This window comes from Salmo salar, chromosome ssa10 (genome assembly GCF_905237065.1).
Source record: "Salmo salar chromosome ssa10, Ssal_v3.1, whole genome shotgun sequence".
Taxonomy (NCBI): Eukaryota; Metazoa; Chordata; class Actinopteri; order Salmoniformes; family Salmonidae; genus Salmo; species Salmo salar.
The window spans coordinates 61,214,309-61,240,736 of record NC_059451.1 but is presented as its reverse complement, the minus strand read 5'-3'; the positions used below and the strand labels follow the sequence as shown (position 1 = coordinate 61,240,736).

Sequence of the window (26,428 nt, the reverse complement as noted above, 5' to 3'; positions counted from 1 at the left end):
AATTGCTCCCAAGGATGAACCAATCTTGTGGAGGTCTACAATTTATTTTTCTGAGGTCTTGGCTGATTTATTTTGTTTTTCCCATGATGTCAAGCAAAGAGGCACTGAGTTTGAAGGTAGGCCTTGAAATACATCCACAGGTACAGCTCCAATTGACTCAAATGATGTCAAATAGCCTATCAGAAGCTTCTAAAGCCATGACATCATTTTCTGGAATTTTCCAAGCTTTTTAAAGGCACAGTCAACTTAGTGTATGTAAACTTCTGACCCACTGGAATTGTGATACAGTGAGTTATAAGTGAAATAATCTGTCTGTAAACAATTGTTGGAACAAATTACTTGTGTCATGCACAAAGTAGATGTCCTAACCGACTTGCCAAAACTATAGTTTGTTAACAAGAAATGTGTGGAGTGGTTGAAAAACAAGTTTTAATGGCTTAGGACAACAAAGTCAAAGTATTGGAGTGGTCATCACAAAGCCCTGACCTCGATCCTATAGAACATTTGTGGGCAGAACTGAAAAAGCGTGTGCGAGCAAGGAGGCCTACAAACCTGACTCAGTTACACCAACTCTGTCAGGAGGAATGGGCCAAAATTCACCCAACTTATTGTGGGAGGCTACCCGAAACTTTTGACCCAAGTTAAACAATTTGAAAGTAATGCTACCAAATACTAATTGAGTGTATGTAAACTTCTGACCCACTGGGAATGTGATGAAAGAAATAAAAGCTGAAATAAATCCTTCTCTCTACTATGATTCTGACATTTCACATTCTTAAAATAAAGTGGTGAACCTAACTGACCTAAAACAGGGAATTTTTACTAGGATTAAATGTCAGGTATTGTGAAAAACTGAGTTTAAATATATTTGGCTAAGGTGTATGTAAACTTCCGACTTCAACTGTATCAATATAATGTGTTGTCATCCCTACTGTCGCTGATCTGGGAGACTCATTAAACCCAAATACTGCGTTTGTAAATGGTGTTGGAGTGTGCACCTGCCTGTCTATAAAAAAATATATGTTTTCTTTGGTTTGCTTACTTATAGTCAAGTAGTATTTTACTTGGTGACTTTCACGAGTAATTTTTTATTAACGTACATTAAACTTTTCCTCAACTATGACCATTTTTCACCACTGGACCCCCAGAGGAATGCCCATTTGAATGAAATGCAACAGAGAACAGATTTTTAATACTTCACATTCCAAACACAGCCTATGATCATACATAAAAAACACTAACATCCAGGACAAAAATACTAATTAATCCACGTTTATCGACCTTCACACAACAAACGTTACAAGGACCAGAAATGTCAAACCTCAGTCATTGAAGAGTTACATATGTGCTCAAAGGAGGAGAGTATGTGGTCGGTCTGTTTCTGTCTCTTATCTGTGTGTTGAAGTCCTGTTGTAGTATTTAGTGTTTGTAGTACTGGGGTTGGGTAGAGATGGTACACTACATTCTCTCATTTTCTCCTCGTCCTGTTCCGTTTTTGGTTTCTTCTCATCCCTCCGCTCTAGGCCAAACTCGATCACCAAAGGTTTCCCTAGCAACCGGTACCCGTTCACCATCTCCAAGGCTCTCTGGGACGTTTCGGTGTCTAGAAAATGGTATAACACTACAATATTAGTGATGGGGAAAATGAGAAATAAATCAATACAGTTACATAGGATGTTATTTTTGGACGATATAATATACAGTACCAGTCAAAAGTTTGGACACAACTACTCATTCAAGGGTTTTTCTTTATTTTTACTATTTTCTACATTGTAGAATAATAGTGAAGATGTCAAAACTATGGAATAACACATGGTAAACAAAAAGGTGTTAAACAAATGAAAATATATTTGAGATTCTTCAAATTAGCCACCCTTCGCCTTGATGACAGCTTTGCGCACTCTTGACATTCTCTCAACCAGCTTCACCTGGAATGCTTTTCCAACAGTCTTGAAGGAATTCCCACACATGCTGAGCACTTTTTTGCTGCTTTTCCTTCACTCTGCGGTCCAACTCATCCCAAACCATCTCAATTAGGTTGAGTGATTGTGGAAGCCCGGTCATTTGATGCAGCACTGCATCACTCTCCTTCTTGGTCAAATAGCCCTTACACAGCCTGGGGGTGTGTTGGGTCATTGTCCTGTGGATAAAACAAATGATAGTTCCACTAAGCCCAAACCAGATGGGATTGCATATTGCTGCAGAATGCTGTGGTAGCCATGCTGGTTAAGTGTGCAACAAATTCTAAATAAATCACTGACAGTGTCACCAGCAAAGCACCCCCACGCTTCACGGTGGGAACCACACATGCGGAGATCATCCGTTCACCTACTCTGCGTCTCACAAAGACACGGCAGTTGGAACCAAAAATCTCAAATTTAGACTGATCAGACCAAAGGACAGATTTCCACTGGTCTTCTTCGCAGCAATTCGACCATGAAGGCCTGATTAACGCAGTCTCCTCTTAACAGTTGATGTTGAGATGTGTCTGTTACTTGAACTCTGTGACGCATTTATTTGGGCTGCAATCTGAGGTACAGTTAACTCTAATGAACTTATCCTCTGCATTAGGAGGTAACTCTGGGCCTTCCTTTCCTGTGGCGGTCCTCATGAGAGCCAGTTTCATCATAGCGCTTGATGGTTTTTGCGACTGCACTTGAAGAAACTTTCAAAGTTCTTGAAATTTTCCAGATTAATTGACCTTCATGTCTTAAAGTAATGATGGACTGTCGTTTCTCTTTGCTTATTTGAGCCGTTCTTGCCATAATATGGACTTCGTATTTTACCAAAAAGGACTATCTTCTGTATACCACTTCTACCTTGTCACAACATAACTGTGACAAGCTCAAACGCATTAAGAAGGAAAGAAATCCCAAAAATTAACTTTTAACAAGGCAAACCTGTTAATTGAAATGCATTCCAGGTGACTACCTCATGAAGCTGGCTGAGAGAATGCCAAGAGTGTGCAAAGCTGTCAAGGCAAAGGGTGGCTACTTTGAAGAATATGAAATATAAATTATATTTTGATTTGTTTAACAATTTTTTGGCTACTAAATTATTCCATAAGTGCCATTTCATTAGTTTTGATGTCTTCACTATTATTCTACAGTGTAGAAAATAGTAAAAATAAAGAAAAACCCTGGAATGAGTAGGTATTCTGAAACTTTTGACTGGTACTGTATATAATGAATTCTGAATACTTTCCGACCCCTTCCCCCACATTTTGTTACATTACAGCCCTATTCTAAAATTGATCAAATCTCTTTTTCCCCCAGATCCTCTCAAGATCTGTCATGTTGGATAGGTAGCATCGCTGCGCAGCTATTTTCAGGTCTCTCCACAGATGTTCGTTTGGGTTCAAGTCCGGGTTCTGGCTGGGCCACTCGAGGACATTCAGAGACTCTACCATAAAGGCCTGATTGGTGGAGTGCTGCAGAGATGGTTGTCCTCTGGAAAGTTATCCTGTCTCCACAGAGGAACTCTCGAGCTCTGTCTGTCCGAGTGACCATCGGGTTCTTGGTCACCTCCCTGACCGAGGCCCTTCTCCCCCGATTGCTCAGTTTTGCCAGGCGGCCAGCTCTAGGAAGAGTCTTGGTGGCTCCAAACTTCCTCCATTTAAGAATGCTGGAGGCCACTGTGTTCTTGGGGACCTTCAATGCTGCACACATTTTTTGGTACCCTTCCCCAGATCTGTGCCTAGACACAATCCTGTCTCGGAGCTCTATGGACAATTCCTCCGACCTCACAGCTTGGTTTTTGCTCTGACATGCAGTGTCAACTGTGGGACCTTATATAGACAGTGTGCCTTTCCAAATCATGTCCAATCAATTGAATTTACCACAGGTGAACTCCAAGTTGTAGAAACATCAAGGATGATCAATGGAAACAGGATGCACCAGCGCTCAATTTTGAGTCTCATAGCAAAGGGTCTGAATACATTTACATTTTAGTAATTTAGCAGACGCTCTTATCCAGAGCGACTTACAGTAGTGAATACATAAATTTCATGCATTTTTTTTTTTAATATTTGTTTTTGTACTGGCCCCCCATGGGAATCGAACCCACAACCCTGGCGTTGCACACACACCATGCTGGCGTTGCAAACACCATGCTCTACCAACTGAGCCAGATGGAATTTACTTATGTAAATAAAGTATTTCTGTTTTAAAAAAACCTGTATTCGCCTTGTCATTATGGGGCATTCTGTGTAGATTCATTATTACAGCACGTGTTACGTGCAATAAATACACATAGCAAGCACATTTGAATTGGTGTGTTGCTTAGAGATAGAGCGAGGGAGTGCGTGTGTGTATGAGCTCAGTTAGTCAGTCACCTTAAATACAGAGGAGTGTATGCATGCGTGTAATCTGAGCCTACAGGGAGAACTTGTGTGTGAGAGTAAACTCAGTCATCTGATAAAGTTTGAGTGTGTGCACACGTCAGTGTTACCTGAAAGTGTGATGAAGGCGTGTCCCTTCAGTCTGCCAGTGAGTAGTCGGTAGACTACCGGCTGGGTGATGTCACAATCAAACCTGGAGAATAGCGCCACCAGCTGGGCCACAGAGGCACGGGCACTCAGGTTCTTCACACACAGCACCTACGGACAACCACAGGGACCAGATAACAGCAAGGTGGTGTGGCAGATCTCAAAGCCATGAGACTGAACTCACAGTTAACAGTTTTTTCATTCTTAGTCTGTAATATGAGTAGCTTTTATATATATATATATATATATATATGCACACTGCTCAAAAAAATAAAGGGAACACTTAAACAACACAATGTGACTCCAAGTCAATCACATTTCTGTGAAATCAAACAGTCCACTTAGGAAGCAACACTGATTGACAATACATTTCACATGCTGTTGTGCAAATGGAATAGACAACAGGTGGAAATTATAGGCAATTAGCAAGACACCCCCAATAAAGGAGTGGTTCTGCAGGTGGTGACCACAGACCACTTCTCAGTTCCTATGCTTCCTGGCTGATGTTTTGGTCACTTTTGAATGCTGGCGGTGCTTTCACTCTAGTGGTAGCATGAGACGGAGTCTACAACCCACAGAAGTGGCTCAGGTAGTGCAGCTCATCCAGGATGGCACATCAATGCGAGCTGTGGCAAGAAGGTTTGCTGTGTCTGTCAGCGTAGTGTCCAGAACATGGAGGCGCAACCAGGAGACAGGCCAGTACATCAGGAGACGTGGAGGAGGCCGTAGGAGGGCAACAACCCAGCAGCAGGACCGCTACCTCCGCCTTTGTGCAAGGAGGAGCAGGAGGAGCACTGCCAGAGCCCTGCAAAATGACCTCCAGCAGGCCACAAATGTGCATGTGTCTGCTCAAACGGTCAGAAACAGACTCCATGAGGGTGGTATGAGGGCCCGACGTCCACAGGTGGGGGTTGTGCTTACAGCCCAACACCGTGCAGGGCGTTTGGCATTTGCCAGAGAACACCAAGACTGGCAAATTCGCCACTGGCGCCCTGTGCACTTCACAGATGAAAGCAGGTTCACACTGAGCACATGTGACAGAGTCTGGAGATGCCGTGGAGAACGTTCTGCTGCCTGCAACATCCTCCAGCATGGCCGGTTTGGCGGTGGGTCAGTCATGGTGTGGGGTGGCATTTCTTTGGGGGGCCGCACAGCCCTCCATGTGCTCGCCAGAGGTAGCCTGACTGCCATTAGGTACCGAGATGAGATCCTCAGACCCCTTGTGAGACCATATGCTGGTGCGGTTGGCCCTGGGTTCCTCCTAATGCAAGACAATGCTAGACCTCATGTGGCTGGAGTGTGTCAGCAGTTCCTGCAAGAGGAAGGCATTGATGCCATGGACTGGCCCGCCCGTTCCCCAGACCTGAATCCAATTGAGCACATCTGGGACATCATGTCTCGCTCCATCCACCAACACCACGTTGCACCACAGACTGTCCAGGAGTTGGCGGATGCTTTAGTCCAGGTCTGGGAGGAGATCCCTCAGGAGACCATCCGCCACCTCATCAGGAGCATGCCCAGGCGTTGTAGCGAGGTCATACAGGCAGGTGGGGGCCACACACACTACTGAGCCTCATTTTGACTTGTTTTAAGGACATTACATCAAAGTTGGATCAGCCTGTAGTGTGGTTTTCCACTTTAATTTTGAGTGCGACTCCAAATCCAGACCTCCATGGGTTGATAAATTGGATTTCCATTGATTATTTTTGTGTGATTGTTGTCAGCACATTCAACTATGTAAAGAAAAAAGTATTTAATAAGATTATTTCATTCATTCAGATCTAGGATGTGTTATTTTAGTGTTCCCTTTATTTTTGGAGCAGCACACACACACATCTCAGACATGTAACCGAGTCTGGTTAATTTCATTACAACAAGTGAGTGATACTCTTATCTCTCAGGGAAACACGGTTACTAAAACACAATTAGTTTGATGTTACGTTGAGGAAGGTTCTACCTTTGATGGTTTCCCTGGCTGGTAGTTGTGGAACCGTGGTATGCTCCGGATCCCTTCCTCTGTTTCACGGTTCTGCTGAATCTCTTCCTCTGTAACCTCCTCTACCTCGCCCTGCACCAGCACCGGACCCCCAGGCCCCGCCTTTGCCGCACCACACAGACTACCAATTGGCTGGCTCACATTTATCTTCTTTGGAGCTGACAATTGCTTGTGTACAGGTCTGTCCTGATCTTGTGATTGGCCAGAAGTGTCCAGTGTAGCTGATTGGTCAGAGTCCTTTATCCCACTTCTCAATGGATCAGATTTAAGGTCAAGCTGGACTTGTGATTGGTCAGTGCTTTTCCATGAGCTCTGCGATTGCTCAAAGTCAGTTTGTGGTTCAGGCTGAGGTAGAGATGAGTGTCCTGTGGTTTTCAGCTCAGAGTTCTCTGATACAGACGTGTGTTTTCGCCTATCACTTAGGACATCTCTGTACAGGGAGTCCAGGGGGTTTGAGGAAGATGCCCCCTGCTGGTCAGCTTGTGTATCTTCCTCTAAGGGAAAGACCAAAATTGTGAGCACATAAGTGTTAATAGTCCATGACAGCTTGTAGCCAACTTTTTTTTTAAACATATTGGCCATTTAGCAGACACTCTTATCCAAAGAGGCAATTAGGGCTCAAGGGCACATCAAGTGCTAGGCTACCTGCCACCCTACTTACTTACTTACTAGGTAGTTACAGGGTAATTGCTTGCTGTCTGATTTCAAAATTGCCAATGACAAACAGGAAGATGGACAGCTGAATTCCTTTCATTTTATATTTTCAATACATGACAGTCACCAACAACCAGAGATGGGACCAAGTCACTATTATTCGAGTCACAAGCGAGTCTCAAGGTCCGAGTCTCAAGTCGAGTCCCAAGTAGAACGATACAAGTCGAGTCCAAGTTGCGCATTCTAAGAGTGAGTCAAGTTGGGTCACAAGTTTTTTCAAGTCATCTCAAGTCAAGAGAATTTACATGTTGCGTTTCTATTTTTGTTCAGTATAAGTACATACAGTGGGGTCTAAAATTGACACCCTTGATAAAGATGAGCAATAATGACTGTATAAAATAAATAATTTAAATAGTGAGCTATATTGTACGCTCAAAAACAGGGGGAAATGATATTGCTCTATACTAATACAATCAGAGAAAGAGATTTTGTTTAATGAGTAATAAAAAAGACAACTTTTAAAGTAGGGGTTATTGGTAATGTAGTCAAGTTTAGTATTTGATCCCATATTCCTAGCACGCAATGACTACATCCAGCTTGTGACTACAGACTTGTTGGAAGCATTTGCAGTTTGTTTTGCTTGTGTTTCAGATTATTTTGTGCCCTATAGAAATCAATGGTAAACAATGTATTGTGTAATTTTAGAGTCACTTTAATTGTAAATAAGAATATAATATGTTTCTAAACACTTCTACATTAATGTGGAGGCTACCGTGATTACAGATAATCCTGAATGAATCGTGAATAATGATTAATGAGAAAGTTAGAGGGTCAAACATCAAACCCCTAAGACATGCTAACTAACCTCACCATTACCAACAACAGGAGAGGTTCGCATATCTTGGGGGTATGATTTTTGACCCTCTAACTTTCCATCTCATCATGATTCATTGAGGATTATCTGTAAATTGTTAGACAAAATCTCTTACCAGTGTGCCACATCTCCTTTGCATAGAGTTGATCGGGCTGTTGATTGTGGCCTGTGAATGTTGTCTAACTCCTCATGTGGCCTCATGTTCAATGGCTGTGTGAAATTGCTGGATATTAGCGGGAACTGGAACACGCTGTCTTACACGTCAATCCCAACGTACCCCAAACATGCTCAATGGGTGACTGGTGAGTATGCAGGCCATGGAAGAAGTGGGACATTTTCAGCTTCCAGGAATTGCGTACAGATTGTCGCGACAATAAGCCTCAGGATCTCGTTATGGTATCTCTGTGCATTAAAATTGTCATTGATAAAATGCAGTTGTGTTCATTGTCCGTAGCTTATGCCTGTCCATAACATAACCCTACCGCCACCATGGGGCACTCTTCACAACGTTGGCATCATCAAACCGCTCGCGATACAGTTGAAACCGGCATTCATCCATGAAGAGCACACTTCTCCAGCGTGCTAGTCATCGAATGTAAGAATTTGCCCACTGAAGTAGGTTACGATGCCGAACTGCAGTCAGATCAAGACCCTGGTAAAGACGACGAGCACGCAGATGAGCTTCCCGGAGACGGTTTCTGACAGTTTGTGCAGAAATTCTTTGGTTGTGTAAACTCACAATTTCATCAGTTGTCCGGGTTGCTGGTTTCAGACAATCCCTTCAGGTGGAGAAGCCGGATGTAGTGGTCCTGGGCTGGCGTGGTTGCACAGTCTGCGGTTGTGAGGCTCGTTGGATGTACTGCCAAATTTTCTAAAACAACATTGGAGGCAGCTTAAGGTAGAGAAATTAACATTCAATTCTCTGGCAACAGCTCTGGTGGAGATTCCTGCAGTCAGCATGCCAATTGCATGCTCCCTCAAAACATGAGACATCTGTGACACAAAACTGCACATTTTAGAGTGGCCTTTTATTGCCCTGGCACAAGGTGCACCTGTGTAATGATCATGCTGTTTAATCAGCTTCTTGATATGGCACACCTGTAAGGTGGATGGATTATCTTAGCAAAGAAAAACAAATTCACTAACAGAGAGCATTTTTTTTTTTTATTCTCCAAAGCTCAGTTGTCCTGAGTCAGCAGCGGCTCTCTATCCACCAGATGTGTAGCAAACTCACTAAAAGTGGCAATAAGAAAGCCTCTTGAAAAAGCCAAACCTTGACCCAGAAAATATAAAAAAAACGATCAGCCTATATCGAATCTTCTATTCCTCTCAACATTTTTAGAAAAAGCTGTTGCACAGCAACTCACTGCCTTCCTTAAGACAAACAATGCATACAAAACACTTCGGTCTGGTTTAAGACCCCATCATAGCACTGAGACAGCACTGGTGAAGGTGGTAAATTACCTTTTAATGGCTTCAGACCAAGGCTCTGCATTTGTCCTCGTGCTCCTAGACCTTAGTGCTGCATTTGATACCATCAATCACCACATTCTTTTGGAGAAATTGGAAACACATGGAAAGATATCAGTTTGTCTCTGTGGATGGTTTGTCCTCTGACAAATCAACTGTAAATGTCGGTGTTACTCAAGGTTCCGTTTTAGGATCACTATTGTTTTCACTATATATTTTACCTCTTGATGTCTTTCGGAAAAATAATGTTAACTTTCACTGCTATGCGGACGATACACAGATGTACATTTCGATGAAACATGGTGAAGACGCCAAAATTGCCCTCCCTGCAAGCCTGTTTCTCTGACATAAGGAAATGGATGGCAGATTTTTTTAAACTCGGACAAAACAGAGACGCTAGTTCAAGGTCCCAAGAAACAAAGATCTTCTGTTGGATCTGACAATTAATCTTGATGGTTGTACAGTTGTCTCAAATAAAACTGTGAAGGACCCTGATCTCTCTTTTGACGAACATATCAAGACTGTTTCAAGGACAGCTTTTTTCTATTTACGTAACATTGCAAAAATCTAAAACTTTCTATCCAAAAATGATAAAGAAAAATGTATCCATGCTTTTGTCAGTTCTAGATTAGACTACTGCAATGCTCTACTTTCCGGCTACCCGGATAAAGCACTAAATAACCTTCAGTTAGTGCTAAACACGGCTGCTAGAATCTTGACTAGAACCAAAACATTTGATCATATTACTCCAGTGCTAGCCTCTCTACACTGGCTTCCTGTTGAGGGCTGATTGAGGCTTTCCTGTTAACCTACAAAGCAATGCTCATACCCATCTTTCCAATTTGGTCCCGCCGTATATACCTACAAGTACACTACGGTCACAAGACGCAGGCCTCCTTATTGTCCCTAAAATTTCTTAGCAAACAGCTGGAGGCAGGGCTTTCTCCTATAGAGCTAAATTTTTATGGAATGGTCTGCCTATCCATGTGAGAGACGCAGTCTCGGTCTCGACCTTTAAGTCTTTATTGAAGACTCATCTCTTCAGTAGGTCCTATGATTGAGTGTAGTCTGGCGCAGGGGTGTGAAGGTGAACGGAAAGGCACTGGAGCAACGAACTGCCCTTGCTGTCTCCGCCTGGCCGGTTCCCCTCGCTCCACTGGGATTCTCTGCCTCTAACCCTATTACAGGGGCTGAGTCACTGGCTTACTGGTTCTCTTCCATGCCGTCCCTAGGATGGGTGTGTCACTTGAGTGGGTTGAATCACTGACATGATCTTCCTGTCGGGGTTGGCGCCCCCTCAGGTTCGTGCTGTGGGGGAGATCTTTGTGGGCTATACTCGGCCTTGTCTCAAGGTAGTAAGTTTGTGGTTTGAAAATATCCCTCTAGTGGTGTGGGGCTGTGCTTTGGCAAAGTGGGTGGGATTATATCCTGCCTGGTTGGCCCTGTCCGGGGGTATTGTCGGACGAGGCCACAGTGTCTCCCGACCCCTCCTGTCTCAGCCTCCAGTATTTATGCTGCAATAGTTTGTGTCGGGGGGCTAGGGTCAGTCTTATATCTGTAGTATTTCTCCTGTCTTATCCTGTGTCCTGTAAGGAATTTAAGTATGCTCACTGTTCACTGGACGTGCTACCTTGTCCCGGACCTGCTGTTTTCAACTCGCTCTCTCTACAGCACCTGCTGTCTCTAACTCTGAATGATCGGCTATGAAAAGCCAACTGACATTTACTCCTGAGGTGCTGACCTGTTGCACCATCTATAACCACTGTGATTATTATTATTTGACCCTGCTGGTCATCTATGAATGTTTGAACATCTTGGCCATGTATTGTTATAAGCTCCACCCGGCACAGCCAGAAGAGGACTGGCCACCCCTCATAGCCTGGTTCCTCTCTCGGTTTCTTCCTAGGTTCCGGCCTTTCTAGGGAGTTTTTCCTAGCCACCATGCTTCTACACCTGCATTGATTGCTGTTTTGGGTTTTAGGCTGGGTTTCTGTACAGCACTTTGTGACATCGGCTGAACTAAAAAGGGCTTTATAAATACATTTGATTGATTGGATGTAAACACATTTGTGTACACATGGAACATTTCTGGGATCTCAGCTCATGAAATATGGGACCAATACTTTACATGTTGCGTTTATATTTTTGTTCAGTATATATATAGATGTATGCTATATCGTTTATGTGGCTATTACATTGTACTTCACTGTTCATTGTGTCGTTGTAGCCCTGTACTGAAGATGGCTGCACTATGCTTTGTAGTACATGGCACCCCTTTGATCTCTAATTAGTGGAGTCACGTTGTATGATGCTGTATTGTCTTGTATAAAATTAAGCCATGTTATTATTACATGCATATTGTTTATGGTGAATTACAGATTGTATTATGTATATCTGTCATTCACTATCGTATATTTATTTATCTTTACTTGCAGACCACACACACACTCTCTCTCGGCTATTTACAAGCTATCAAAGCCTTAAAGTGCACTAGCCCATGTACTACATAGTACAGGCACAGCACAATGTATGAATATTCAGCATTATTAACCTCTCTTGGGTAGGGGGCAGTATTTTCACGGCCGGATGAAAAACGTACCAAAATTAAAAACGGCCTACTACTCGGGCCCAGGAACTAGAATATGCATATTATTAGTAGATTTGGATAGAAAACACTCTCAAACAGTTTCTAAAAATGTTTGAATGATGTCTGAGTATAACAGAACTCATATGGCAGGCAAAAACCTGAGAAAAATCCAACCAGGAAGTGGGAAATCTGGTTCTTGTAGTCTTTTCAAGTCATTGCCTATCTAACGCACTGTGACTTAGGGTTCATTTTGCACTTCCTAAGGCTTCCACTAGATATCAACAGTCTTTACAACCTAGTTTCAGGCTTTTGCAGTGAACAGAGAGCGAACAAGAAGACCGGGAAGTTGGTGACTCAGAAAATGACGTGAGTTTTGTGGCGCGCGTTCACATGATGAGGTAGCTGTGTTCCAAAACGGTTTTCAAGACATTGGAATCGTCCGGTTGGAATATTATTGAAGTTTTATGTTAAAAAGGCACTAAAGATTGATGCTATACGTTTGACATGTTTCAACGAACGTAAATATAACTATTTTTTTTACTTTTCATTGCGAAATTTTGGGCGCACTTCCTACATTTGGAGTAGCTTACTGAACGCGCAAACAACAAGGAGGTATATGGACATAAATTATGGACTTTATCGAACAAAACATTTATTGTGGACCTGGGATTCCTGGAAGTGCCTTCTGATGAAGATCAAAGATAAGTTAATATTTATAATGCTATTTATGATTTTAGATGACTCCAAAATGGCGGGTATCTGTATTGCCTGCTGTATGTTTGAGCGCCGTACTCAGATTATTGCAAAGTGTGCTTTCCTCGTGAAGCTTTTTTGAAATCTTTCATAGCGTTTGCATAAAGGAGATGTTTATCTATAATTCTTTGAATAACAGTTTAATATTTTATCAACGTTTATGATGAGTATTTTTGTAAATTGTGGTGCTGATTCACCAGCAGTATTGGAGGCAAAATATTTTCTGAACATCACGCGCCAATGTAAAATGCTGTTTTTGGATATAAATATGAACTTTATCGAACAAAACATACATGTTTTGTCTAACATTGAGTCCTAGGAGGGTCATCTGATGAAGATCGTCAAAGGTTAGTGAATATTTTAGCTGAATTTCTGCTTTTTGTGACCCCTCTCCTGCTTGGAAAATGGCTGTGTGGTTTTTCTTGTGTTGTCCCTGTCCTAACATAATCTAACTTTATGCTTTCGCCGTAAAGCCTTTTTGAAATCGGACAATGTGGTTACATTAAGGAGAAGTGTATCTTTACAATGATGTAAAATAGTCGTATGTTTGAGAACTTTGAATTATGACATTTTGTTGTTTTGAATTTGGCGCTCTGATTTTTCACTGGCTGTTGAATAGTGTGAACCGTGGGTGGGACGCTAGCGTCCCACCTGCCCAAGAGAGGTTAAACCACCGTAATCCTCTGTCTTGTCATCTGTGACCTTAGCACACAGGAGCGTACACAAAGTAAAACAAAACTTAAAGAATATACAGTCCACCAAGTCCTCATTTACACTAACAGGAGCTCAAACCGGTACACATAAGCAGTTGGCCCCTCCAAGGACCATATAATTATCCAAATGGCAATTACAACCAATAAACTGGTTCAACAATGTAAAAGGCAATTTCCACATCCATTGTTACATTCATCTTAAATCAGACTTAATGATTATTAGCCTAATGATATTTCATCACCATTCATCTATGGAACAATCATTTTCTCTTATTCAACGTACTGACTCCAAAGCGTGGTGCGCAGCCCACGTAGCCTATTTCTATGGGCACGGAGGTGTGCACAATCCTTTACGCAAAACCAGAATGATACAGACACACGGAACTCTGACATAACCCAGGAAATATGAACAAACCATACATTGAATTAAATAAACAGAACTTATACCTCATCAGTCTTGTGAACGTTCATGTGCATAATAAACATTGCTCCCACTCAGAGGGTAAGAAATGGTAAATGAAAATGTATTGTATCAAACATGAAACAACAAACGATATGGAGATGGAATGATGAAACGGTAACAATTGTGGGATTAGATGGAATACAGATTTTCCACATATGCATTTAAACGTGTGAAAGTAACAGTAAACATTTCAACAAGAGAACAAAGCTCTCTCCAGTGGCGGGAGTTTGGAGAGCACAAGTGGAGATGGTGCGTCTTCGCCACTGTAGGCTAATAATTCATTTTAACAACTAATTACAAATGCAAGTTTCAAAAGTGAATTATCAATTTCAAGAAATGTTGACATACCAAAAGACCAGTAGGCCTAAAAACTAAGCTAGTCGTTTTTGCTTGATGCCCAATTGCAAGTGAGCTTACAAACAAGTAATATTCTTGATCACTCCAAATTTTTTGGAGCTGCATATTTATTTATTTATTTACTGTTGATTGACAGTTTGCTGTTCCAATCAAAGGGCCGAGTGCACATTTTTTTCCAAGGGAAATGCTGCATTTTTATAGTTTACTTCGCTACTTGAGTCATCTCTCTCCGCTCTCTCTCTCTATTGCGCTTTCCACATAGACCTAGCCCCGCCCCATCACTCAAGGAGCGCATTTGTCGTTCCTCGACCATGAGACACTTGCGTTCAGTCTGCATGGTCAATACAGCACATACAACAATACTGAAGACAACGATGCTGTTTTCACTTTGTTTCTCAATATAAATCCACTAGCGTTCTATAATTACACTATTAGTTTGTGTTTCTTACATCTGCAAATAGCTAGTGTCATAACAGTCCTGTGAGGATCACAATGGGACAGATCAGCTTGACAATGATTGACAATAACCAGACCTTCTCTCACCCATAGAAGAGGGGAGGAGGGAACTGGGCCGTTTGACAGTTCACACCTTGTTGTAAATTACAGGAGAAGGGGGCTCTTTCTTCCCCTCCAGTAAAATCCACCAAGGAATGGTCTTTGTTAACAGACTTTTTCCCGCCGAGTCTCTAACACAGTCAAAAGTGGATACTGGAACAATATTTCTATCATTAGAATGTGGGGAAGGGTCAGTGTGGAGCTATAGAAAACTAATTTCATATTGGTTTTTATTTTGTGAGGGCATTAAAAATGGTATGGACGAAATACTGTAACTTGGAAAGTATACCCCCTTTATCTGTCAAGTTTCCATCCAATACGTTGTGCATATAATATGAACAAATATTTTTGTTAAGATATGAATGTGATTTTAGGAGTCATAAGAGATAACTTGCTATCATATACCTTTGCGCAGTAAGTAGCCGTGCCCCGAGTGAGGTCAGAGAGCGTGTCAGACTGACGGAACCATCCCCTTCGGAGCATAAAAGGATTGCCAACAGAGATTAACATTAGACCAAGAAACGTGAGGCGGGAGCTACACATTTGAAATGGTTGGAACTTTGAACCTCAACTCGAAGTGAAAAAACCCTCACCTTCATTTAGACCAGAACATTGCCAGATTGCAGCTGTGCGTGTAAAGTGGTCTGAGCCCTGAACCCTGAATAATCAACACGAGGTGTAGGCGAGAAGCTCTCCTCCCAGACAATCACTGGTACATCTAATTAGCTGTCTTAAGTCAGATATCGAGAAAAGCGAATCTAAGGGGGACCATCCTACTACGAGTGTCAAATCACCGTATTCTCCTACCATCATCACCAATGGGAACCGTCAACATGGCTGGTTATCTTCCAGAGTGAACAACAGTAGGAGAGACGGTCCGGACCCTTTCGGACAATCAGAGCCTTACAAGCTGAAAGGCCAAACCACATCCTTCCTAAGGCGGCCTGGTGCCGACAGAGATAAAAGGCGAACAAAGGCACTCACACGTAAATACATTCATGGTTTCTTATTCCAAACGGGCGGTGGTTCGTGTGCAAAGTACATGATAATTGTGAGAATAGTTCTGAAATGTGTCAAAAATAAATGTCCCTTTTCCCTCTCCCCCACCCCTCTTTATTTTCGGTGTGACAAGCCGCCATATTCGTCAGTCCACGAGGGACTGTTGTCTCATGTAAAGGGTGTATGTTTATTATGTGCTATTATTTAGTTAACTAGTAAATAAATAATTAAACCAATGTGTAGTACTGAATCATGAGTAAGACTGGGGCGTTTGCAGATCCAAGGTGGTTACGGCTGTTCAGAACGATAATATGATACAAGGTAATGATTAATAAGTTGACTGTTATATATATATATATATCTTCTAGAGTTTCATTCAGGAGATGGTAACTTAACAACCTCTACCGTGTTGCCCCAGATCCTAATGAGTTCATTGTTACATGATTCATTTAAATTGGGTAACAAACATAGTTAGTTGGTTAAATAAATAACAGTCATCAGATTAATGAAGGTAAAGTCACAACACTAGTTTGTCTTTTCTTAGCAAGTTGTGCCTACATCTTGTTAGCCGCTAATTGTTAGCCTGTAATGCTAATCGATAGCTAATAAATGTACTGAGTCAATGCGAACATAATTAGCTATAAAGCCAGGTAATACCAGTGATGGTGTACACTTAAATCAGCATGTTGTTTGTGCAGCAAAATCAAAGAGGAAGACGCGAAGCAAGAATATGTTAGCCACATGAAGTAGCTAAGAGAAAACATTCAAATGCAGCCAAAGATTATAAGGTCCCCTAGGAAACACTTATCAACACTTTGGTTCCAACCCAGTCACAATAACTCCCCTCTGCATTTTCATTAGTTATGTTAAACAACACTGTATTAAAAGTGCCCACTATTATTTTTGGTGTTAGTTGAATCATCCCACCTTGATGATAGAGTGCAGTGAGGAAGCCCAGGCGGTCGTTGCCCTGGAACAGGGCCTTCTCTATCTCCATCTCTCTGCGGGACAGGGGTAGGCTGGCTGAGAAGCGCTGTGGGCGGGAAATGAGCTCTGACCTGGCATCCATCTTGTCCTGGATCACCAGAAGACGCTGCTGCCGCGCCCCGGGGGCCACACACACCCCATGACCCTGTAGGGCAGAACACACAACATGGCTGCCTGTAGAAAACACACCATAGCCCTGAACCACCACCCACGTACCTGCCTGCTTGACCATGTTGTTTGAAGTCAAGAGATTTTCTCAATGAGACTAAGCAATATAAATAAAGGTTGAATAATAATAGAATCCTTTCCTCAGTAAGTATTGAAGTAAATAGAGTTGAGGTAAGTTCATCCCTCATCTCTTACAGTTTGGATGGATGCCTGAGTTACCACAGAGACCCATGGTAGGTCAAACAATCAATATCTATATCAGGCTACACCACCAGGAGGTTTTGGCGTCTGAAAAAACTCACAGTTGACATTATTACAATCTGGTTGTACTGACATCATTTCAACCAGTTTTGCACACTGGAAAGCAACAACCACCTGCTCTTCGATATTATTACCTACTTTTCTCAACAGGATGTAGGTGTCCAATAACTGTACCGTCTCTTGTTATATAATATCAATGATATATCTAAATAACATTCACCTTCTCAGTGTTCTCTGGCTGGTCTCTGTTGAGCCACAGTTCTACCTCCATGTCTGTGAGCCCCAGCTCCCTGAGACTGGCCAGCTCACTCTCCCCGTCCTGTAGAGCCTGGAACTGGGATAGACTCCTCACCCCGGCAGCCTGCTCCCCAAACGGCTTGTACAGCGCAGCAGGGGCAAAACACTTCCTCTTGGCAACACATCTGAGACAACACATGAGAGATCTCTACGTCCATGTCTCTCTGAATGTGGTCTGAATGAGAGGTTTGAGTCATTCTCTAAGTAGATAATAAGATTTAATTTCGGGAGCAGCAATTCTTAATCATTTAGTTCTCATGCATTGATCATTTCAGGGTTAACATGCAGTAATGTAGCCTAAATTAAGTGTAGGCCTATTATTTTGCTCAATCGCGTATAGGGAACTCCCATAAGCCCGCAAAAGTTGTGAAATATAAACACGAGTCTCACATCCTTTTGAAATTATAGATTGCTATTATTTTCTATCGGCAGGCGATCATGATTAAGATACTCCCAATTTAACACCAGACGCTCGTTAACAAAGCGAAGGGAGGGTATAGAAAAAAATAAACATGGATCAAAAAAGTGACTTTTTCAAATCATTGCAGAGGTTCATCGAGATCAGATTTTTTTATTTCTTTACTTTATCGGAAAGAACAGATACAACAGTTTTGAAAGCACAGTCACTTTGGGCTCTGTTTGAAAATATAACTTTTTGTTATATGACAGCGGTTCCACACGTTCCCATGAGACACTGAAGTTGTGGCAAAAATATTTTTTTTATATTTTATTCTATTATATTCTTTCTATAAAACATATGTTTGTTGACTGTGCTTACGGCAGGGGAATGTAAAGTTCTCTTGTCTGTTTAATGAACAAACTAACAAACTTGATTTTATTTCATAGGCTGCGCAGAGAAGTAACAAACTCAATATGCTATTCTTCTGAAAATACATTGTATTAGTCTTATGTTTTCTAAGGGCCTGCCTCAACGAATTAATAACAGATTTTTGTGATGGTGTATATTCAATGGATTTATTCAAATAAACGCCTACCCACATCTTCACAGCTCTACTCCAGCTCTATCACCGGTGCTGGCATGTGCACGGGAGGTATAATAGGCTTATAATGGCAAAAAGGTGGTAAAAATGGGCTGGTTTGAAAGGTAGTCATAGCAATATTACCTCATTGTCTTTTACAGGCGACATACCATAAATCCTATGTGAAAAGTGAACTGTCAGTCCTGACCTAGGGTGTAATAAAATATGTAAATAGTGTGGCTGTTGCAACTTGCTATTGTAATGCTGTATAAGAAAAGAAACAGTATGATGAGGTGAGTTTCCCCTTTACTATGTAAAGTGCTTTCAGCTTTCAGTTGGAAGAAACACTCTATAAATCCAATCTAGGCTACGTCACAGTGCCAGCTGTGCCACTAGAGATTCTGGGTTCGAGTCAAGGCTCTGTCGCAGCCGGCCACGACCGGGAGACTCATGGGGCAGCGCACAATTGGCCCAGCGTCGTCCGGGTTAGGTTGGGAGGGATATTCCTGTCCCATCGCGCACTAGCGACTCCTGTGGCGGGCCGGGCGCAGTGCATGCTGACACGGTTGCCAGGTGTACGGTGTTTCCTCCAACACATTGGTGCGGCTGGCTTCCGGGTTAAGCGGGCATTGTGTCAAGAAGCAGTGCAGCTTGGCTGGGTTGTGTTTCGGAGGGCGCACGGCTCTCGACCTTTGCCTCTCGAGTCCGTACGGGAGTTGTAGCGATGGGACAGGACTGTAACTACCAATTGGATACCACAAAATTGAGGAGAAATGGGGGTGTAAAAAAAGTTATATATTATTATTAGAATTAGGTAGAAGTGTAGGTTATTGTATCTGAACTGTGTGGTAAAAGCTATTGTAATTCTGTGTGTGTGTAGAGAGGCTCACCTGTCTATGTTGACGTCTGTGTCTAACTGCTGTAGGAGGAGACTGTGGAGCTGTCTCTGTCCCTCTGTCTCCTGTTCCTCCAAGACTGGGCCGTCCTCACACGCATGACGGGTCATACTGTAACACACACAGGGTCAAAAAGTATACACGTTGGTCTCATACACATACAGCACAACTGTCGTTAGCAACCGATTATTGGGCAAACCCGTTAAACCAAAAACGTGCTGTGGTTTATTTAAGTACAATACCATTGGATATTAATGTTGAAAGTTTGATTTATATTCCTATAATTTAAGTTGAAAATTATGCTGTCTCTGCTTCCAGTTGACAAGACATTTTGATAAATATCCCAATGTCAAAACAGTTAACGTGCCAAAATCAATAACCAATATGCAGAAACAGTTTGTGATATTGAAAACCTTAAGATAAAATGTACCATCTACACATACAGTGACTTGAGAAAGTATTCATACCCCTTGACTTTTTCCACATTTTGTTGTCTACCAGCCTGAATTTAAAATGGATTAAATTGAGATTGTGTCACTGGCCTACACACACACACACACAACCCCATAATGGCAAAGTGAAGTTATGTTTTTAGAAATGTAGCATTCAATAAGTCAATAAGCATTCAACCCCTTTGTTATGGCGAGCCTAAATAAGTTCAGGTGTAGAAATGTGCATAGCAAGTCACATAATAAGTTGCATGTTTAACATGATTTTTGTACCCCACACATAATTATAAGGTCCCTCAGTCGAGCAGTGAATTTCAAACACAGATTCAATCACAAAGACCTGGGAGGTTTTCCAATGCCCAGCAAAAAAGGGCACCAATTGGTAAACATAAAAAAGCAGACATTGAATACCCCTTTGAGCATGGTGAAGTTATTACACTTTGGATGGTGTATCAATAGACCCAGTCAGTACAAAGATACAGGTGTCCTTCCTAACTCAGTTGCCGGAGAGGAAGGAAACCGCTCAGCGATTTCACCATGAGGCCAATGGTGATTTTAATGACAGAGTGAAAAGATGGAAGCCTGTACAGAATAAAACATTTCTAAACATGCATCCTGTTTGAAATATGGCACTGAAGTAAAACCACAAAAAAAATGTGGCAAAGAAATGAACTTTATGTCCTGAATACAAAGTGTTATGTTTGGGGGCAAATCCAACACAACACATCAGAGTACCACTCTTCATATTTTCAAGTATGGTGGTGGCGGCATCATGTTATGGGTCTGCTTGTCATCGGCATAACAAATGGAATAGAGCTAAGCACAGGCAAAATCCTAGAAAACCTGGCTCAGTCTGCTTTCCAACAGACAATGGAAAACAAATTCCCCTTTCAGCAGGACAATAACCTAAAACACAAGGCCAAATATACACTGGAGTTGCTTACCAAGACGACATTGAATGCTCCGGAGTGGCCTTGTTACAATTTTTACTTAAATTGGCTTGAAAATGTCTGTTTAACAATGACAACTTGACAAAGCTTGAATAATTTTTTTAAGACTCATTTGCAAATATTGTGCAATCCAGGTACGCAAAGCTCTTACAGACTTACCCAGAAAGACTCACAGCTGTAATTGCTGCCAAAGGTGATTCTAACATGTTTTTTATTTTTACCTTTATTTAACTAGGCAAGTCAGTTCAGAACAAATTCTTATTTTCAATGACGGCCTAGGAACAGTGGGTTAACTGCCTGTTCAGGGGCAGAGCGACAGATTTGTACCTTGTCAGCTCGGGGATTTGAACTTGCAACCTTTCGGTTACTAGTCCAACACTCTGAATACTTATGTAAATTAGATTTCTCCATTTGATTTTCAATAAATTTGCTAAAATGTAAAAACCAAACATGTTTTCACTGTCATTATGGGGTAATTTTTTGTAGACGGTTGAAAAAAATAAAGATTTGACACGGCCGGATAAAAAACGTACCCGATTTAATCTGGTTACTACTCCTGCCCAGTAACTAGAATATGCATATAATTATTGGCTTTGGATAGAAAACACCCTAAAGTTTCTAAAACTGTTTGAGTGGTGTCTGAGTATAACAGAACTCAAATGGCAGGCCAAAACCTGAGAAGATTCCATGCAGGAAGTGGTGTTTCATCTTGGCTCTTTTTATTGAAGACTGAGGATCTTTGCTCTAACGTGACACTTCCTACGGCTCCCATAGGCTCTCAGAGTCCGGGAAAAAGCTGAACGATATCGAGGCAGCCTCTGGCTGAAACACATTATCGCTTTTGGCAAGTGGCCGATCAGAGTACTATGGGCTTAGGCGCGTGCCCAAGTCGACCCCATGCTTTATTTTCTTTCGTCTGTTTACCTAAACGCAGATTCCCGGTCGGAATATTATCGCTTTATGAGAAAAATGGCATAAAAAATTAATTTAAACAGCGGTTGACATGCTTCGAAGTACGGTAATGGAATATTTAGATTTTTTTTGTCACGAATTGCGCCATGCTCGTCACCCTTATTTACCCTTTCGGATAGTGTCTTGAACGCACGAACAAAACGCCGCTGTTTGGATATAACTATGGATTATTTTGAACCAAACCAACATTTGTTATTGAAGTAGAAGTCCTGGGAGTGCATTCTGACGAAGACAGCAAAGGTAATAACATTTTTCTTATAGTAAATCTGACTTTGGTGAGTGCTAAACTTGCTGGGTGTCTAAATAGCTAGCCCTGTGATGCCGGGCTATCTACTGAGAATATTGCAAAATGTGCTTTCACCGAAAAGCTATTTTAAAATCGGACATATCGAGTGCATAGAGGAGTTCTGTATCTATAATTCTTAAAATAATTGTTATGCTTTTTGTGAACGTTTATCGTGAGTAATTTAGTAAATTCACCGGCAGTGTTCGGTAGGAATGCTAGTCACATGCTAGTCACATGCTAATGTAAAAAGCTGTTTTTTGATATAAATATGAACTTGATTGAACAAAACATGCATGTATTGTATAACATAATGTCCTAGGGTTGTCATCTGATGAAGATCAAAGGTTAGTGCTGCATTTAGCTGTGGTTTGGGTTTATGTGACAGTATATGCTAGCTTGAAAAATGGGTGTCTGATTATTTCTGGCTGGGTACTCTGCTGACATAATCTAATGTTTTGCTTTCGTTGTAAAGCCTTTTTGAAATCGGACAGTGTGGTTAGATTAACGAGAGTCTTGTCTTTAAAATGGTATAAAATAGTCATATGTTTGAAAAATTGAAGTTTTTGCATTTGAGGTTTTTGAATAACACGCCACGGGATTACACTGGCTGTTACGTAGGTGGGACGATTTGGTGCCACCTACCCTAGAGAGGTTAAGGTAATTGGGTGATGGTGTCCTGTAATCAGTGGGTGATTGTGCTGGTAGGTCAAAGTTCAATTAATTCATTGGGGTTGTGTATACCTACATTCAGCTATAGATCTCTCTGTTCAATATCACTTATCCTTCCATTTCTTGACCAGTTGTCTGGGACAGGGATGTTGTTTCGACGTGCCAATTTGTAAGGATGTTCTCTGCATTTGAGGCCATGAAACTGATCCGCAATATTCTTAACGTTGAGCAAGCTCAGAGTCCATATCATCAGATAAGACCTTGTTTGCCTCTGCTACTCTATCATAGCCTCTCTTTCACACAGGTACTTGTTCTTTTTTGTCAACGTACATCTTCAGTGTCATAAGTAAATGTGTTTATCCCTTGCTGCAGCTCAAATGGACTTCCCTTCTCTCACATCCTTGACTAGTCTCAAGAATCTCAAGTGGGGATAGTTCCCTGCTTGTTTAACATTTGTATGCAGGGGACATGATGTTCATATGCATGACATATTGCAAAAATACTATGCATTAAACTGACAAAATAGAATCAGTATTTGTATGGGGTATAGTGGCCATTGGCTCAACTTACCCAAAGGCAAACATTTACACTATATTTGCCCACACAGCTACAAGGAAACACTTTCATGCTAGGTTTAGGACCTCATATTGTAGCTTATAGAGACCCCAGCTGATGTAAAAAAAAATAATCTTAAAACGATGTACTTTGGTTAAGATATAAGCATCATGAAACCTATAAGTGTCACGCCCTGACCATAGAGAGCCCTCGGTTCTCTATGGTGTTTAGGTCAGAGCGTGACTAGGGGGGTGTTCTAGTCATTCATTTTCTATGTTGCTGGTTTGTATGGTTCCCAATTAGAGGCAGCTGGTAATCGTTGCCTCTAATTGGGGATCATATTTAGGAAGCCCTTTCTCCCTCCTGCATTTGTGGGATATTGTTTTGAGTGAGTGCATGTAGCACTATGGTACTTCACGGTCGTCGTTTGTTTCCTGGTTTGTTTAAGTTTCACTAAAATAAAGATGTGGAACCCCAATCACGCTGCGCCTTGGTCCACTCTGTACGACGATCGTGACAATAAGACAAATTCACCTAACTTGCTTACCACTTTTTCCATGTGGTTTCCTTCTTCACCAGACTCCATGAAATGACAACCTCTTCCTAAATATTTGGTAAAATGTTTAATTGTGTGTATGGTTTCCTAGAAACAAGTGTGGCTCAATTCACCACACTCTGCCCTACTTGTATATACAGTACCAGTCAAATGTTTGGACACATACTCATTCAAGGGTTTTTCATAATTTTGACTATTTTGTACAATAAGTGACATCAAAACTATGAAATAACACATATGGAATCATGTAGTAAGGCAAAAGTATTAACATTTTTCTTTTTAGATTAAAAAGATTTTAGATTTTTCAAAGTAGCCACCCTTCGCCTTGACAGCTTTGCACACTTGGCATTCTCTAAACCAGCTTCACCTGGAATGCTTTTCCAACAGTCTTGAAGGAGTTCCCTCATATGCTGAGCACTTGTTGACTGCTTTTCCTTCACTGTGGTCCAATTCATCCAAAACCATCAACATGCGGAGATCATCCGTTCACCTACTCTGCGTCTCACAAAGACACAGTGGTTGGAACCAAAAATCTCAAATTTGAACTCAGACCAAAGATTTCCACCGGTCTAATGTCCATTGCTCGTGTTTTTTGGCCCAAGCAATGTCCTTTAGTAGTGGTTTCTTTGCAGCAATTCGACAAGGCCTGATTAACGAAGTCTCCTTTTAACAGTTGATGTTGAGATGTGTGTTACTTGAACTCTATGAAGCATTTATTTGGGTTGCAATTTCTGAGGCTGGTAACTGTAACTTATCCTCTGCAGCAGAGGAAACTCTGGGTCTTCCTTTCCTGTGGCGGTCCTCATGAGAGTCAGTTTCATCAAAGCGCTTGATGGTTTTTGCGACTGCACTTGAAGAAAGTTTCAAAGTTTTTGAAATGTTCCGTATTGACTGACCTTCATGTCTTAAAGGAATGATGGACTGTTGTTTCTCTTTGCTTATTTGAGCTGTTCTTGCCATAATACGGACTTGGTCTTTTACCAAATAGGGCTATCTTCTGTATACCACCCCTGCCTTGTCACAACACATCTGAGTGGCTCAAATTAACTTTTAACAAGGGACACCTGTTAATTTAAATGCATTCCAGGTAACTACCTTATGAAGCTGGTTGAGAGAATGCCAAGAGTGTGCAAAGCTGAAATCAAGGCAAAGGGTGTCTACTTTGAAGAATCTCAAATATAAAATATATTTAGATTTGTTTAACACTTTTTTGGTTTCTACATGATTCCATGTGTTATTTCATAGTTCGGATGTCTTCACTAGTATTATACAATGTAGAAAATAGTTTAAGAAAATAAAAATAAAAAACCCTGGAATGAGAAGGTGTGTCGAAACGTTTGACTAATATATATATATATATTTATTAACTACTATCTTATAAACTCCACAGCATCAAAAACCCTGGTGTTTTGACAAGTGGCAACAATTTACTCATATCGATTAGGAGGTAAATTACTTTGCAAGCTCTGTTGAAACTACCACAACTCAAAACCCACATGGAAACTGGAGTTTTTTTTACATCACTAGTTAGAGAACAACCTGCAGAAGAGTGTCAGCAGATTTTTGGAATGTTGCATTTTTAAAACGGGGGTCACCAACAGAATAACAAACGCAACACTATTTTGTAAATTACAGATATCGATTATCACGCTGAAATCAATAGTACGTCCAGCTAAAACTATCACAGCTCAAAAACCACACGGAATATGGGAATAATATGTACATCAATGGTTAGACGACAACTTGTAAAACACGCCTAGCTAGCTACATTTTGAATCAAGTGTGTCGCCAACGCAGTAAGTGTAAAGCAACTGTTTTTTGGTGAATGACTTTAATCGATATCACGTTGAAATCAATAGAATCGGGGTAAACGTTATGGGTGTATGCGCTATTTAAACTAACACTTTTGAAAGACCACACGGAATATGAGAATGCAACCGTGCAGCGCTCTAGACTAGAGCTTCCATAGAGCTTGTGCGGCAGTCTGACCCTTTGACGTCCCAACAATGATCACCTCTAACTAACTTTAGTACATCGCATTCCAGCTTCACATAATTCATTCGGTGACATACACGTATAGTTATTGGCTACAAGATTGCATGCATGTATATCATACAGTAAACTGTTGAAATGAATATAACCGTAGCATATAATGTTGTTTACCGTCGCATATTTCCGTGTTCTTCTGAGGTTTAATGGCAGACTACAACCTACTGGTGTATTGAGTACCACAGTAGGAGACATAATACCCATAAACCCTAGCGGTACAACCCGGAACTGTTTCTTCACCATTCTTTTTTCTGTCGGGGATGTTAGAACCACTTCATATAAGGTCTGTGTTTCGTGTAGGCTTCCCTACAGGCTTGACGTTTTGATAACCGCGCAAGTAACGATAGGAATAAACTGAAACATTATGTAATTCATTTCATTATTCTTTTGGCCAAATTTCATATTCACAAATGTAAATTTACAAACAAAAAAAACACATTTTGTTA

General features: G+C 41.4%; 1 protein-coding gene across 1 annotated transcript; it reads right to left on the bottom strand.

Moving 5' to 3' along the window:
- Positions 1-1,165: 1,165 nt before the first annotated feature.
- Positions 1,166-26,203, bottom strand: rbm41 (RNA binding motif protein 41). Its single transcript, XM_014123924.2, has 7 exons — positions 26,097-26,203; positions 19,491-19,607; positions 17,544-17,745; positions 16,835-17,039; positions 6,444-6,976; positions 4,450-4,597; positions 1,166-1,603 (listed from the first exon to the last, which is right to left on the bottom strand). The coding sequence occupies exons 1-7, from the start codon at positions 26,102-26,104 to the stop codon at positions 1,389-1,391; spliced, it is 1,428 nt and encodes a 475-aa protein (XP_013979399.2). The 5' UTR covers positions 26,105-26,203; the 3' UTR covers positions 1,166-1,388.
- Between the last annotated feature and the right edge of the window lie 225 nt (positions 26,204-26,428).